This window comes from Rhinoderma darwinii, chromosome 1, assembly GCF_050947455.1.
Source record: "Rhinoderma darwinii isolate aRhiDar2 chromosome 1, aRhiDar2.hap1, whole genome shotgun sequence".
Taxonomy (NCBI): Eukaryota; Metazoa; Chordata; class Amphibia; order Anura; family Rhinodermatidae; genus Rhinoderma; species Rhinoderma darwinii.
The window spans coordinates 606618117-606635776 of NC_134687.1; the positions used below are offsets into that span (position 1 = coordinate 606618117).

A 17660-nucleotide genomic window follows, 5' to 3' on the forward strand; every position below is an offset into this window, starting at 1 on the left:
TACAGAGCAGCTGTATCTAGCGCTGAAACCTGTATCGGTCAGGTCAGCGGCACTGACGGGTTTAGTGTCAGCGGGTCCTGTGTGTCTCTGATATGCAGGATTTACTGGTTATCGATCTTATCTAAGTTATGAACTTAGATGTGATTGGTAACAGCTTGATCCTACGTGTCAGCGACACACTGAACCCGCTGACACTAAACCCGTCAGTGCCGCTGACCGGAGGGATACAGGTTTCAGTGCTAGATACAGCTGCTCTGTATACAGGATATAATCAGCTGTATCTTAAAAAGAAAAAATAATTTTTAATAAAAAGTGATTAAAAAGTTGCACCAAACACACTGATACACATTTCTTGTAAAAAAAAACAAAACGTTTTTCAAAGCTGTACATAGCCTTTGATTCTAGTCTGCTTTTCTGCTTTCTGCTTTTGTGTTTTCACTTAAAAAAATCTGTACCTGGATGATTATCTCCCTTATACAGATGCTGCGTCTAAAGCTAAGTAAGGGGGATACATATAAAACTTTAACAAGCTTTTTATCGGCGTTATAGTGTCATCATACACAAGGTGCAACATATATGGCATCGCTATACATAGGAGAATTGGAGGATTCATTTTTGGGGTAATTATTATTTATTCGACAAACTACCTTAATTTGGGAACATGTTTGCCCCTGTTTAGACAATTTTTTCCTAAATAATACCTACAAATTAATTAATATCAGCTTAATTTTTAAACAAAAAAACTCTAATGTGTCTCATGAAAAAGGGTTAATTTTGTTTGGGCAGACTAAAAAAAGAATATCCTCTTTAGAATACAATAATCCAAAAGGTAAAATCAGGGGGATTAAGGTCCAAAACACCCTCAGTCATAAAAAGGTTGACTTCCTACCCTCTAATGATAGTGAGATGACTCCGCTAAAAATGTCCAAGTTTATACGGCAAAGCTGACAAGTAAGCTACAGAAAACTGGAATTGTCAGCCTATTGTGTCTGCTTTAGTGGCCAATGTGAATAGTCAGTGCAGTCACATAAAGAAGCACCACCAAAAATGAAAAATGAAAAAATATTACTAGTAATTTCATAAGAATAACCTGATGTAAATAATATGTCATTCTGTGATGAAAACATTCCCTTGAAATTCTCCAAGAAAACCAGTGAGGGGGAATAGAGAAAGTTGTCACACTCCAGTTGCTATCGGAGAGCGGGATTGAATGTACAGCAGCAGGGATTTGCCTATTTGTCCCTTTGGTTCCAATCACTATGTACTTAAGGGAATGTGTTGCCAGCAAAACATGTTTTTTTTTTTTTAGTTAAACAATTAGTGTATAGGTGATTAAACATTGTTTTAATTTATTTATTTTTTTCACGAGTCAGGAAATATTATAAATTGGATTCAATTGGATTCTAATTTATAATATTTCCCATTGCTGGTCACTAGATGGAGCCATTCCCAAAATTGCAGCATTGCATGTGGTAGAAGCAACCACATTGCTTTATGCTGCAAAATTGGGTAAAAGCCCTCGCTCTAGTGAGCTCTCAGCATCCCCCCCTCCTTTATCCTGGCTAGTGCCGGGAGAAACGAGGGTTTGAACGGTCTAACCTCCTACACTGTGTGTCGCCATTTTTTGAGCTAACACACAGTGTAGAAGGTTTACATACAGTAGTAAACACACACTGAACACAAACATACATAGAAATCACTTACCTGCTCCAGTCGCCGCCGCTCCCTCCGGTCCATCCACTCTGTCTGCTGCCGCTGCTCCATGTGCACAAGTCCGGAAGCCGCGACCGGAAGTAGTAATCTTACTGTCCGGCCGCGACTTCCGGTCCAGAGGAAAATGGCGCCGGACGGCGCGCATTTCAAATTGAACTGTGTGGGAGCGGCGCATGCGCCGTTCCCACACAGCGGCGTACATGTTAGTGGATGGAACGGGCCCCGTTCGCAGTCCCTATGGGACTGGTGCTGCCGTATTCCATGTCTGTATGTGTCGTTAATCGACACATACAGAAATGGAAAAAAAAATGGCAGCCCCCCATAGGGAAGAAAAAGTGTAAAAATAAAAAAAAGTAACACACAAACACACAAATTAATCCAAACGTTTTTAATAAAGCACTAACATCTTTAACATATTAAAAAACATTTTGTGGTGACACTGTTCGATTACGTGACTGGGTGTATATTGCGTCTAACTCCGCCCAAAACTGAATGTTTCGTTTTGTGTGTCATTTCCCTTTAAAAAATAAACTTTTGTACAGAAGGATCTGAGTTTGATGTGAATATTTGTCCCTTCAGATTTAACCACCTATCGCAGTTTTTTTTTTTATTGCAGCAAATCGTTAAATAAGCCTGATGTAGCTTGCTTTCTTAATTGCTGTGCCGCACATCGTTTGCCACAGCAGGATAATTAATTCCCACATGACTCATTACCGGCTGAAAAAAGGGATAGCATCAACATGAATGTGAATTTTTTACTACTCTCCATTGATTCTCAAACCACACGTCTTCCAACCCTTAAGTGTCAATCATGTGGCGAGCCTAACTACTGTTTATATCTCATTAAAGGAATCACACCTATTCTTTTTCTGTCCTGCACTCCTTAGTTTGTTTAATGTTTACTATAAAAGAATGAAATAGGCAAAAAAATTGTATTAACGTCGCCACCTAGTGTGTGAAAAATCTAAAAATCTTATATGTCATTAAAGAGGTCGTTTATCAAGACAACCCCTATTTAAATTGAAGGTGGGTCAGCAATAAGCTGATCGCCGTGTGTTTGGTTGTTGCATGACCCCATCTATGACATTCATATGCAGTAAGTGGACAACCCCTTTAAAGGGGTTCTACAAGATTAGTAAAACATGACTGCTTTTTCCAACAAGTGCCATACATGTATTGCAGCTCCTAGAGCTAAACTGCAATAACACTAACAACCTGTGGACAGGTGTGGTGCTGTTTTTGGAAGAAAGCAACAATGTTTTTCTAATCCTGGACAAAGCCTTTAAGACATACAAATTAAATAGTTGTAGATTTGCAGGCTGGGTCACTCACAGATGCTGATAACAAAGGGTCCAGAGTGTGTAGTAGTGAACTAGAAACCCCTTCGTTGCAGGTTGGAAACCTTCACAATCCTAAACCGAGCTATTTGGGAATCATTAGAACCTATTTAATGATTGATAAATGTATCTTTTCTATGGTCGTCTAGGAAGTCATGAACTGGAGCAGATGCAACTGATTTTGGACACCATCCCTGTCATTCACAAGGAAGACAAGGAAGAACTGCTGAAAGTGATGCCTTCATTTGTCAACTCCAACTGGGAAGTCAAGAGGCCACTAAGAAAACTGCTGCCTGAAATGAACTTGGAAGGTGGCTGCTATTGGTTAACATGTCAACATAAGGCCTTTTTACATTGCCCAATTATCGGGCAAAGGAGCGTTTACAGAACGCTCGTAGCCGATCATTACCCTGTGTAAACAGGGCAACGATCAACCGGCTGATGGTATCGTTTATTAAGCCGAAAATATTATCGTTGTCGGCAGCACATCTTCCTGTGTAAACATGGAGCTATCCTGCTGACATAATGGAAATGTATGGGGATAAGCGATCGTTGTAATGAGCGCTCTTCCCCATACATATCTCCTTGTGAATGGAGCAAACGAGCGCCGATCAACGAACTGTCTCGTTGATCGGCGCTCGTTTACACGGTCCCAAGTCGGGCCATGTAAGAGGACTCTTAGGGCAAAGCCACATGTGGCGGAATTGCTCTTGAATTCCGCTGCGGACACTCCGCAGCGTTAATCCGCAGCGGAGCCGTTTCTTCATTGCCTTCCACTTCTTTTTAGTAGGCTTCGTTTAGACGAGGCTGAAAATTCCGTTGCGGAGCATAGGGTGCGGTGCGGAATTTGTTGTCCGCAGCATACAATGGATGTTGCGGACCACTTGCGGCCTGGTTGCGGACTCATTGCGGAAGTTCTCCATTGACTTCAATGGAGATTCTAAATTCCGCAATGAAGTCCGCAGCTGTCATGCACATGTTATGTGTGCTGCGGATGCGTCTTGCTTTTTTGACATGACATTTCTTCATTCTGGCTGGACCTATGTATTTCTAGGTCTACAGCCAGACTGAGGAAGTCAATGGGGCTCCCGTAATTACGGGAGCGTTGCTAGGAGACGTCAGTAAATAGTCACTGTCCAGGGTGCTGAAAGAGTTAAGCGATCGGCAGTAACTGTTTCTGCACCCTGGACAGTGACTACCGATCCCAATATACAGCAACCTGTAAAAAAAATAGAAATTCATACTTACCGAGAACTCCCTGCTTCTGTCTCCAGTCCGGCTTCCCAGGATGACGTTTCAGTCTAAGTGACGGCTGCAGCCAATCACAGGCTGCAGCGGTCACATGGACTGCCGCGTCATCCAGGGAGGTCGGGCTGGATGCCGAAAGAGGGACGCATCACCAAGACAACGGCCGGTAAGTATGAAATTCTTTTACTTTCACTAGGGAAAGTGCTGTCCCTTTTCTCTATCCTGCACTGATAGAGAGAAGGGAAGCACTTTTACCGCAGTCCGCAGCAGCTAGTCCGCATCAATTTACTGCACATTTTGGGCAGATCCGCCGCAGAATCTGCAACGCAGATTCTGTGCGGCATTGATGCGGACAGTTGCGGAGAAAATCCCGCCACGTGTGGGCATGCCCTTACTCTAGAAGTTCATCTACCACACATGGCACCTCAACGATAATCTTTGCAAAAGCAAATACATTTAATTGTCCAAGAATTCGGTCAGGTCCACGAAAACATAGACTATAAAGAAGTATGCACCCCCCTCTTGGGTTTTAAACATACTACTTATTAATAATAAATTAACAACTTGGTCAATTAGACTGGATACTGTGGTATTGTTGGATGTAAATAGTGGTGTCCAGATATCTGCGGCCTCCAAGATCTGCCACCTGGGGCTAAAACTCCTGAAGAACATAAAAAACTATTTGTTTAAGAAAACTTTAGATAAAGTTCGAGAACTCTTTAAAGGGTTAATATACTTTCGTTTAAAGTGCAAAAACAAGACGCATAATCTTAATAAACATCTACTCCTCATAATAACTGCAGAGTATAAACATTGTTTTATTTCTAATCCCTCAGCCATCGATTTCTTGGAGAAGATTTTGACCTTTAATCCAATGGACCGTTTGACAGCTGAAGCCGGTCTGCAGCATCCATATATGACTCCATATTCCTGCCCAGAGGATGAGCCCATATCCCTGCACCCCTTCCGCATTGAGGATGAAATTGATGATATTTTACTAATGGAAGCAAGTCAGAGCCAGTTATCCAACTGGGACAGGTGGGACATGGTCCTTCTCCACAAAATGATATGCGTAATAGCTGTCCATATCACTGTTCTATTTCACTAATATTCACCTAATTCTTTGTCTGGAAAGAACAATGCAGGAGATTAAACTTCTTGGAGAGCTATAATGGGATAACTCATCAATGAAGGTCTTGTCCCACCATGATCCGGGAGCTCCTAATTGTGTTACGGATCTCCACCCTAGTTGACTGATTTAAGACCTGGTAAGCAAATGAGGACCTCTTATAAAGTGTCAGTCATTTGTTGTAACAAATAACGGACACCTTAAAAGATGTCCTCATTTGATAAGGTTGAAAAAAGACACAGGTCCAACCTATAATCCTACCGTGTTGATCCAGAGAAAGGCAAAAAATCCCATGAGGTGGATCAGTGCCAATTTCCTCATTAGGCTGGGTTCACACGAGCAAGTTACGTCCGTAATGGACGGAACGTATTTCGGCCGCAAGTCCCGGACGGAACACACTGCAGGGAGCCGGGCTCCTAGCATCATAGTTATGTACGACGCTAGGAGTCCCTGCTTCGCTGCAGGACAACTGTCCCGTACGGTAATCATGTTTTCAGTACGGGACAGTAGTTTCACGGAGAGGCAGGGACTCCTAGCGTCGTACATAACTATGATGCTAGGAGCCCGGCTCCCTGCAGTGTGTTCGGTCCGGGACTTGCGACCGAAATATGTTCCGTCCATTATGGACGTAACATGCTTGTGTGAACCCAGCCTTAGGGGAAAAATTTCTCCCGACTCCAAATAGGACAATCAGAATAAATCCCTGGATTAACTTTCATTCTCCAGAATCTAGTACCCATAACTTTATATAGTATATTTTTCAAGAAAGGCATGAAGACCCCTCTTGAACTTGCTCAATAAATCAACTATCACAACATCCTGTGGCAGAAAGTTCCATAGCCCATAGTCTCACTGCTCTCACAGTAAAGAATCCCATCTGTGATTTTCCTTTAGACGTAGTGGTGCCCTCAAGCAAATGGCCAAAATCTTACAAGATTGGCAGAAGATGTTGGCCATATGTATACTACTCCAAACATATTGGTCCATGAGCACAATCGCCATCTGTGTATAAATATAACATCAAAGCAGTTTTTTGAAAAATCTCTGCTAAACTTGTGGTACGAGTCTTTTCCTGGGCTCAGACATAAACCTGGGCTAGGAGAACTGTGTTATCCCTATATTGCCATGTGGGGGAAGGGTACCGATAACTACATCTTTGAGCACTAAAAATGTTTTCCGTTTCTAGCTTTTACATGGGGCAGGATACACCACGAAGCATGAAAATCTTCCATACCCACCCAGAATAGTGGGTTTTTTTTATGATAAAGAATTTTTTGATACATTGGATACCTGTACCATTGGCTACTTTTTTAAAGGGGTTGTCAGCCTTGTTATAGCATTATGTTGTAATAGAGCGAGAACTCCAGCAACCATTTTTACACTAAAGTCTACAACTGGGCAACTAAAAAAAACAAAATGTGTTCCCTCAGTCAAAAAAAGCTAAGAAAAGGAAAAGAACAAAACAAAAAAAACAACAACATAGATTTAACTGAAACTGGTGTTTGTTTTATCACTAATAGTATATTTTCTTACAGATATCAAGTAAGTTTATCATCTGACATGGACTGGAGACAAGATCAGAGCCTTGGTATGAGTGATGTTCAGCGTGATCCCCGTGCTGGGTCAGGATCACAAGCAGAAGAAGCTCAGGTTGATCCTCGAAAATACTCTCAAAGTAGCTCAGAAAGATTCCTAGAACAGTCCCATTCATCAATGGACCGGGTTTTTGAGGGAGACTGTGGCAGGTCATGTGAGTATAAAGTAGGGTCTCCTTCTTATCTGGATAAATTATTATGGAGAGATAATAAACCACATCACTATTCAGAACCTAAGTTAATTTTAGATCTTTCCACCTGGAAAAACAACACAATCCCACCCACTGGAGACCTTGCACGGGAAGAAGAGCCATCAAACCTCTTTTTGGAAATTGCTCAGTGGGTGAAGAGCACCCAGGCTGGTCTTGAATGCCCAGCAAGCCCTGTTTGCGAGGCACAGGAGGACCATGAACAATGTCAACCATGTCCTACTCAGCACACTCCAAGCGATATCTCCAAGGATGTTGAATCTTCTTTCGATCTGGATGTTTTTATTACCAGGGCACTAAAATTATGTACTAGCCAGGAAGAAATGCCAGACAACAAACTCAACGATATCAATGGGGCTTGTATTACCGAACATCCAAATGATATAGCACAGAAGGAAGTATTTCAGAAGGACAGGTGGTAAGAGGAGTGGTTGGACCATAGGGTGGGATTTTTGAACTTCACGGACAATATAACCAATGGAAAATAGTACTGAGCACATTTTTTAAGCCAATGGACAAAATATTGTCGTTTTTAGCGATTTACTTATAGACGCCTCAAATATCTCAGACCGCATTTGAGATTGAAGGCAGTAACATGTTTTCTGTATCTGTATACGGCTGATGTAATCTCATTACATAGCAAAAATTGTAATGCCTTTTATTTAAAGGCTAGCAAATATCACTGCTCAATATTTGATGCCTTACAATAATACTCGATGAATGGAGATTTAAAATTTTTGGTGCAGACATAAATAATCAAAGATTTCCTTATTCTACATTGACTTACATTTTCCCTAATCTCTTGTATATCAGTTATCATAATTTTTCCGACTAAAATTTAACTGTAAAAAATATTAGCAGTGTCTAAATATCTCCAAAAAAATAGAAAGTGTTCAGAATGGAAATAAAATTTTAATATATTATTAACCTCATTTTTTTCTGTTTTTGGTACATTGTGGACAAATTTTATTTTTCATTGTTTTAGAATATTTTTAATTTTTTTAATTTTTTACTAATCAGAATTTTTAATTTCACAAATTGATCCAATTTATGAAATGAGTTGGTACAAAAAAACTTAAATATCTATAAGATTTAATCTGATATACCATGCAGGCTGTATATTTTTAGATGGAAAAATATTCTAGTAAATATGAATTACAGACAAGTTTTTCAGGATCTAAATAATTTAACCTTGTGTTTTAAAAAGTTATTTGAGATCTCTCTGGTGTTAAAGAGGTTGTCTTATCATAGATATTCCCTTACAGAATGGAGCGGCAGCAGAGATCACCTGATCACCATGGGTCTGGCTCCCCGGCAAACAGCCGATTTTACCGGGGAAAACTGCGGCCTGCCAGGCATCTCCCGTGCAGGAGAAATGTGATATTTCATGACAGCCATTCATATCTGCTCTAACAGAGCAGCTATCCGTTCTGGACTATACAGGGAGGTCCCGAGCGAGCGACTCCCCTCCATGTTGTCCATATGCCGTAATAGGGCATATGGGCCGAGATGGTCTTCATGAGACAACTCTTTTAAACATCAATCGGGTATAGTTTTTGCTTTTTTTGGTCAATCTTTTTCTTATATATATATATTGACTTTTAACGCATTAAATACACAGTGGCAGGAAACTTTATCATTACTTTTCAATGGCTTTTGTTGTGTGATATCACGCTGCAGCAAGTCATCGCAGTCAAGATAAAGATGGCTACATATATATATATATATATATATATATATATATATATATACTATTAATTTAGAAAATAATTTGAATGGTTGAACTCTGAACACGTTAACCATAAGCCTGTGTCACAAGGTCATAATAACCCCTGAAATTCTTTTGAACCGAACAGAAATCCTAAGGAAATTAGGTTGAGTAGTAAGCGTGTGTGGGGGAAGGAGGGGGTAAGGGTCTCAGTGTTCGGGTCGTAATGCAGATCCTAAAATGTGTCCCATATTACGACAATGTGAAACCAACCTAAAAAGAGTTCCTATGCTTTCTGTATTTTTCAGATTTTTTTCTCTTCACGTTTTTTGCCGCAATTTTTGTTGGGTCAAACCATGGCAAAGCACTGCATGATTTGTCTGCAACATGTGAACACACCCGAGGAACATGGAGTAGATGATATCAGTTTCATTCACTTGTTGATTCATTCAAACAATCGATCAAGTCTCGATCGAGTCTAAAAGCTGAACACGACAGATTTTCTGGTTTTGTAAATATTCTGCTGCTTTTTTCTGATTTCTCTACAGTTTTGATTTTTTGTAAAAAAAATGAGGCTTTATATAATTGTCAAAAATACGACATAAACCGCTCGAAATAACAAAAATGTTAACAGAAATCTAATTTTTAGCAGGACAAAACGTATTTGTTTACAAAAACGTATGCGTACGAAAAGAAAAAAAATCCATATGTATAAAATATCAATACACTAAATAATATAGCGGCTTGTGCATAAAAAATGTTGGCGAAGAGAAATGTCATAACTTAATCTCTCAAAATGGCGCATAGACCTCCGCCTTATACATAACAGCAATTCGGTACCTTTTTTTTTTATGTTGTTCTGACTTAAAATAGATGAAAGACTTCTCTTTCTAATATACTTTGTGTTTCAATGCCTCACCATTTTCAAGATCTCTGCTTGCTGTCAGTAAATAGAAAAATACAAATCCTGTTTACATCCAAAAGCTCAAAACACACTTTGACCTAGTCCTGCTCATACAGCTGAGAGTTTGCTACAATTGTATCTAGTCTAGACAATGCTCATAATAGCAAGCTATCAGGACAGGAGAGTATTTGTGCTGCTGATGTACGGCTATGCCGGATAGTTTTTTAAACGGATTCCGACAAATCCTAACAGACCCCAATTATTGACTTTATAGCTTCAATGGGAATTTTCAGTGGGTGAAATTGCAATCCACCTCGCTGAAAACAAAGAAGTGACGTCCTTTCTTGACTTGTTTCCTGCGGCGTATTCTGCCCCGAAAACAAGGCGAGGTAGCCACATGCAGATTATCCCCATTGAATGGGGCTCATCTACTTGAAGAACGCGTCTGGTTTTACCCTCGGACTTCTCTGCCGATTCCACATTGGATTTTTCCTCAGGAAAAAATCATCATGTGAACAGAGCCAACATGTCTGATGTGGTCTTGTATGAGTTAATGTGCTGGATATTAAGATTAGCGCATTTACTAATGCTTCTTATAGACAAAGAAAGATTTCCAACCACAAGATTTTTCGACAGACTGAACCTCTGACCCCCTCCCCCCATTATTATGTAATTCTTGTCCAATTTGGGCTGCTACAGTAAACTTCTTCAGTAGAATGTATTACATTGTAGTGAACAGTGTACAGTGTTTTCAAGGGACTTTACAGGGGCCTATAACACAATATTAAAGGGGTTGTCCAAAATTAGAAAATCATTGCTGATCTCTACCAGAAAAAGCACCACACCTGTCCACAGGTTGTGTCTGGTATTGCATCTCGACTCCATTGAAATAAATAGGGCTGGACAGGTGTGGCGCTGTTTATACAAGAAAGCAGCCATGTTTTTCTTATCTCGTACAACTCCTAAAGGTGTTGTCTGATTTGGACTGTCACTTTGTTCCCCTGATAATAAGCTGATCACAGGATATCCTGCTGAGGAAACACTCAATAATCAGTTGTAATCTGTGGGGACCTCCGCAGCAAATATTCAATTCCCCCCTACCACAGGGGAAATGTGGCATTACAGAGTTCTCATTTAGAGAGGACCTGTCAGCTATTCTAATATGTGTATTTTAGTACATAATGTTAGGGTAAGGCCACACGAAGCGGCCCTGACACGGTCGCAACGCGACCAACAACCGCGCTGGCACTATGTAGGAGCGGCTGTCCATTACCTCGTTAAGGAGTATTCCAGTTACATGCGCATGCGCCGGAGATAGCCGAGTGCAGTGTTCGGCTTTTTCCGGTGCTGCCATAGAGAATGAATAGGGGGTAAGTTGTTGTAATTTGTAAAATTGTGCGGCTGTAAAGGGCGTATTAATTCATGGCCGCATGATTTTGTAGATAAAGGGACAGTTTACCCGCGTTAACGTGCGGCCACTAACAGGCTGTTTGACAGCCACACCGAACATGGTGCTGGCGCGGTTGTTAGCTGCGTTGCGACCGTGTCAGGGCCGCTCCGTATGGCCTTACCCTTACCATTCCACTTGTGAATGGGGCGTGCCCCTTCACGGTCTGACCCTGTCCAATCAGATTGTGTAGGGACACACTACACTCTATTGCAAAAGAAAAATGATAATATCCAGATGTCAATTTAGTCATACATTTCCAGGAAGAATAACAGAGCAACAGTACAACGCAGAGTTCTATGAAAAGATGCTCCGAAAATTCGCATTTAATAGGGAATATAAATATCTACTAAAATATGAATGTCAGGAGAGCGGACCACATACCTACTACGGTGTTTGAAAATGATTTTTTTTAACCAGATGTTAGCCATATAATCATGCTAACATTTTTCCACTGTTCTCGTACTGCTAGTTTGTTTGGTTCCCCGCAGCTCTGTGTGGATTCATCAGAGTGATCACATGACTGTCGTTGCGCATTTGACTGAGCAGCATGTATTACCAAATTACGGCAACTGCAGAAGAAATGTAGTATTAGGCCCCCTGCACATGACCATGCTCGTAATCACGGTCAAACTCGCATTTGCGGGCCGTGCTCCCGTATAAAGTATGGGAGCACGGTCTGTAATAAGCGAAAAATAGGACATGTTCTATCTGTTGCGGAGCCTTTCTACGGCGCGGACACCTTCCCATAAATATACGGGATGGTGTCCGTCGGCCATAGAAATTAATGGGTCCGTAATTACGGACCATAATTACGGACGAAATCTACGGTCGTGTGCATGGCGCCCATGTGTTTGAATAGCTCACCACATAGCATTCCCTTAAAAAAAGGGGAAATGTAGTGCCGTGTTGAAAACAATACATTCAGTCAGTTTTTACCAAGCTTTATTTATGCAGTTACTGATGCCATGCAGAATTCTGGCAGAGCTGAATGATCGCTCCGATGGGATCTAAAATACATCTATGTTACTGGGAAAGCTGGGTGACCATTAATAGATATGACTAAGTACTTGTTAAATAGAATTGTTGCAGCACTAATACAGAAGTGGAGGCAGTATATACTGTAGCTGGAGTTCTAATTGCTCTACGCTCACATTTATAGACCTTTATATGGGGCTTCATTGCAAAATAAATTTTTACCTGTTGTAACCATTTTACCGGATGTAACGCTGTGCTGCTTGGCAGAAACCAGTATGAGACCAGACTGCATAAGCCGAGAGTAACCTGTATGGAAGGGGTCGTGTTCTGCCAATGTGTACAATGTTCTTGCTGTTGGTTGTGATATTGTGCGGTAGTTGAAATCTGTGTCAATTCCAATATGAATTGTGCAATTTGGAAAACTCCTAACAGAATCTGATCTATTAAAATAACACTTACAGTGCAATTGTGTGGAGTTTTCTTCTTTATTTATATTTTAGTTGTATAAGCAGCACAAATTCAAAATATTAATAAATCAGGAGCATTTCTTATAATGGAGCCTTGTGCCGTTTCGTATTATTCTTCCTGGAAAGGTATACATAAATTCACAACTGTGCGTTGGCATGTCCTCTTTACTAGACCAAGCTGATTGGTTCTCCTTACTCCACCAGATGAGATGTCAGGACCTCTATACTACACCACACAGGAGAGCTGACAGCTCCTCTATACTACACCACACAGGAAAGCTGACAGATCCTCTATACTGCACCACACAGGAGAGCTCAGATCCTCTATACTACACCACACAGGAGAGCTGACAGCTCCTCTATACTACACCACACAGGAGAAGTGACAGATCCTCTATACTACACCACACAGGAGAGCTGACAGATCCTCTATACTACACCACACAGGAGAGCTGACAGATCCTCTATACTACACTACACAGGAGAGCTGACAGATCATCTATACTACACCACACAGGAGAGCTGACAGATCCTCTATACTGCACCACACAGGAGAGCTCAGATCCTCTATACTACACCCCACAGGAGAGCTGACAGCTCCTCTATACTACACCACACAGGAGAGCTTACAGATCCTCTATACTACACCACACAGGAGAGCTGACAGATCCTCTATACTACACCACACAGGAGAGCTGACAGATCATCTATACTACACCACACAGGAGAACTGACAGATCCTCTATACTATGCCGCACAGGAGAGCTGACAGATCCTCTATACTATACCACACAGGAGAGCTGACAGCTCCTCTACACTAGAGAGCTGACAGATCCTTTATACTAAAACACACAGGAGAGCTTACTGCTGCTCTATACTACATCACACAGGAGAACTGACAGATCCTCTTTACTACACCACACAGGAGAGCTGACAGATCCTCTATACTACACCACACAGGAGAACTTACTGCTCCTCTATACTACACCACACAGGAGAACTGACAGATCTTCTTTACTACACCACACAGGAGAGCTAACAGATCCTCTATACCTCAACACTCAGGAGAGCTGACAGATCCTTTATACTACACCACACATGAGAGCTGACAGATCCTCTATAGTACACCACAAAGATGAGCCGACAGGTCCTCTCTACTACACCACACAGGAGAGCCGACAGATCCTATATACTGCACCACACAGGAGAGCTGACAGATCCTCTATACTACACCACACAGGAGAGCTGACAGATCCTCTATACTACACCACACAGGAGAGCTGACAGATCCTCTATACTACACACAGGAGAACTGATGAATCCTCTATTATATACCACACAGGAGAGCTGACAGATCCTCTATACTACACCACACAGGAGAACTTACTGCTCCTCTATACTACACCCCACAGGAGAACTGACAGATTTTCTTTACTACACCACACAGGAGAGATAACAGATCCTCTATACTACACCACTCATGAGAGCTGACAGATCCTCTATAGTACACCACACAGGAGAGCCGACAGGTCCTCTCTACTACACCACACAGGAGAGCCGACAGATCCTCTATACTGCACCACACAGGAGAGCTGACAGATCCTCTATACTACACCACACAGGAGAGCTGACAGATCCTCTATACTACACCACACAGGAGAACTGACAGATCCTCTATACTACACCACACAGGAGAGCTGACAGATCCTCTATTCTACACCACACAGGAGATCTGACAGGTCCTTTATACTACACCACACAGGGGAGCTGAAAGATCCTCTATACTACACCACACAGGAGAGCTGACAGGTCCTCTATACTACACCACACAGGAGAGCTGACAGATTCAATATACTACACCACACAGGAGAGCTGACAGCTCCTCTACACTAGAGAGCTGACAGATCCTCTATACTAGAACACACAGGAGAGCTTACTGCTGCTCTATACTACATCACACAGGAGAACTGATGGATCCTCTATACTACACCACACAGGAGAGCTGACAGATCCTCTATACTACACCACACAGGAGAACTGACAGATCATCGATACTACACGACACAGGAGAGCTGACAGATCCTCTATTCTACACCACACAGGAGATCTTACAGGTTCTTTATACTACACCACACAGGGGAGCTGAAAGATCCTCTATACTACACCACACAGGAGAGCTGACAGATCCTCTATGCTATGCCACACAGGAGAACTGATAGATCCTCTATACTACACCACACATGAGAGCTGACAGATCCTCTATAGTACACCACACAGGAGAGCCGACAGGTCCTCTATACTACACCACACAGGAGAGCTGACAGATCCTCTATGCTATGCCACACAGGAAAACTGATAGATCCTCTATACTACACCACACAGTAGAGCTGACAGATCCTCTATACTGCACCACACAGGAGAGCTGACAGATACTCTATACTACACCACACAGGAGAGCTGACAGATCCTCTATACTACACCACATAGGAGAGCTGACAGATCCTTTATACTAAACCACACAGCAGAACTGACAGATCCTCTATTCTACACTACACAGGAGAGCTGACAGGTCCTTTATACTACACCACACAGGGGAGCTGAAAGATCCTCTATACTACACCACAAAGGAGAGCTGACAGATCCTCTATGCTATGCCACACAGGAGAACTGATAGATCCTCTATACTACACACAGGAGAGACTACAGATCCTTTAAACTACACCACACAGGAGAGCTAAAAAATCCTGTTTACTGCACTACACAGGAGAGCTGACATCTCTATACTACACCACACAGGAGAGCTGACAGATCCTCTATACTACACTGCACAGGAAAGCTGACAGATCCTCTATACTAAACCACACAAGAGAGCTGACTGATCCGCTATACTACACCACACAGGAGAGCTCACAGATCCTCTATTCTACACCACACAGGAGAGCGGACAGATCCTCCATACTACACCACACAGGAGAGCTGATAGATCCTCTATACTAAACCACAAAGGAGAGCTGACAGATCCTACATACTACACCGCACAGGAGAACTGACAGATCCTCTATACTGCACCACACAGGAGAGCTGACAGATCCTCTATACTACACCACACAGGAGAGCTGACAGATCCTCTATACTACACCACACAGGAGAACTGACAGATCATCTATACTACACCACAAAGGAGAGCTGACAGATCCGCTATACTACACCAGACCACACAGGAGAACTCACAGATCCTCTATACTACACCACACAGGAGAGCTGATAGGTCCTCTATACTACACACAGGAGAACTGACGAATCCTCTTTACTACACCACACAGGAGAACTGACAGATCTTCTTTACTACACCACACAGGAGAGCTGACAGATCCTCTATACTACACCACTCAGGAGAGCTGACAGATCCTCCATACTACACCACACAGGATATCTGACAGATCCTGTATACTACACCACACCAGAGAGCTAACAGATACTTTATACTACACTACAGAGGAGAGCTGAGTGGTCCTGTATACTAAACGCAGGAGAGCTGACACCTCCTCTATATTACACCACACAGAAAAGCTGACAGATTCTCCATACTACTCCACACAGGAAAGCTGACAGATCCTTTAAACTACACCACACAGGAGAGCTAAAAAATCCTGTTTACTGCACTACACAGGAGAGCTGACATCTCTATACTACACCACACAGGAGAGCTGACAGATCCTCTATACTACACTGCACAGGAAAGCTGATAGATCCTCTATACTAAACCACACAAGAGAGCTGACTGATCCGCTATACTACACCACACAGGAGAGCTCACAGATCCTCTATTCTACACCACACAGGAGAGCGGACAGATCCTCCATACTACACCACACAAGAGAGCTGATAGATCCTCTATACTAAACCACAAAGGAGAGCTGACAGATCCTACATACTACACCGCACAGGAGAGCTGACAGATCCTCTATACTGCACCACACAGGAGAGCTGACAGATCCTCTATACTACACCACACAGGAGAGCTGACAGATCCTCTATACTACACCACACAGGAGAACTGACAGATCATCTATACTACACCACACAGGTGAGCTGACAGATCCGCTATACTACACCAGACCACACAGGAGAACTCACAGATCCTCTATACTACACCACACAGGAGAGCTGATAGGTCCTCTATACTACACACAGGAGAACTGACGAATCCTCTTTACTACACCACACAGGAGAACTGACAGATCTTCTTTACTACACCACACAGGAGAGCTGACAGATCCTCTATACTACACCATTCAGGAGAGCTGACAGATCGTTCATACTACACCACACAGGATATCTGACAGATCCTGTATACTACACCACACCAGAGAGCTAACAGATACTTTATACTACACTACAGAGGAGAGCTGAGTGGTCCTGTATACTAAACGCAGGAGAGCTGACACCGCCTCTATATTACACCACACAGAAAAGCTGACAGATTCTCCATACTACTCCACACAGGAAAGCTGACAGATCCTCTATACTAAACCACACAAGAGAGCTGACTGATCCGCTATACTACACCACACAGGAGAGCTCACAGATCCTCTATTCTACACCACACAGGAGAGCTGATAGATCCTCTATACTAAACCACAAAGGAGAGCTGACAGATCCTACATACTACACCGCACAGGAGAGCTGACAGATCCTCTATACTGCACCACACAGGAGAGCTGACAGATCCTCTATACTACACCACACAGGAGAGCTGACAGATCCTCTATACTACACCACACAGGAGAACTGACAGATCATCTATACTACACCACACAGGAGAACTGACAGATCTTGTTTACTACACCACACAGGAGAGCTGACAGATCCTCTATACTACACCACTCAGGAGAGCTGACAGATCCTCCATACTACACCACACA

At 42.4% G+C, this 17660-nt stretch overlaps 1 protein-coding gene across 2 annotated transcripts in view; it reads left to right on the forward strand.

Annotated features, from left to right (window-relative positions):
* MAPK4 (mitogen-activated protein kinase 4) overlaps window positions 1-8128 on the forward strand; it is a 93020-nt gene extending 84892 nt beyond the window's left edge. For both annotated transcript variants that reach the window (XM_075840986.1, XM_075840987.1), the window contains 3 exons: window positions 3200-3361; window positions 5135-5336; window positions 6963-8128. In XM_075840986.1, the coding sequence (XP_075697101.1) occupies window positions 3200-3361; window positions 5135-5336; window positions 6963-7653 (1055 nt within the window). In that variant the 3' untranslated portion in view covers window positions 7654-8128. The remainder of the gene's footprint in view (window positions 1-3199; window positions 3362-5134; window positions 5337-6962) is intronic.
* Window positions 8129-17660: the final 9532 nt, after the last annotated feature.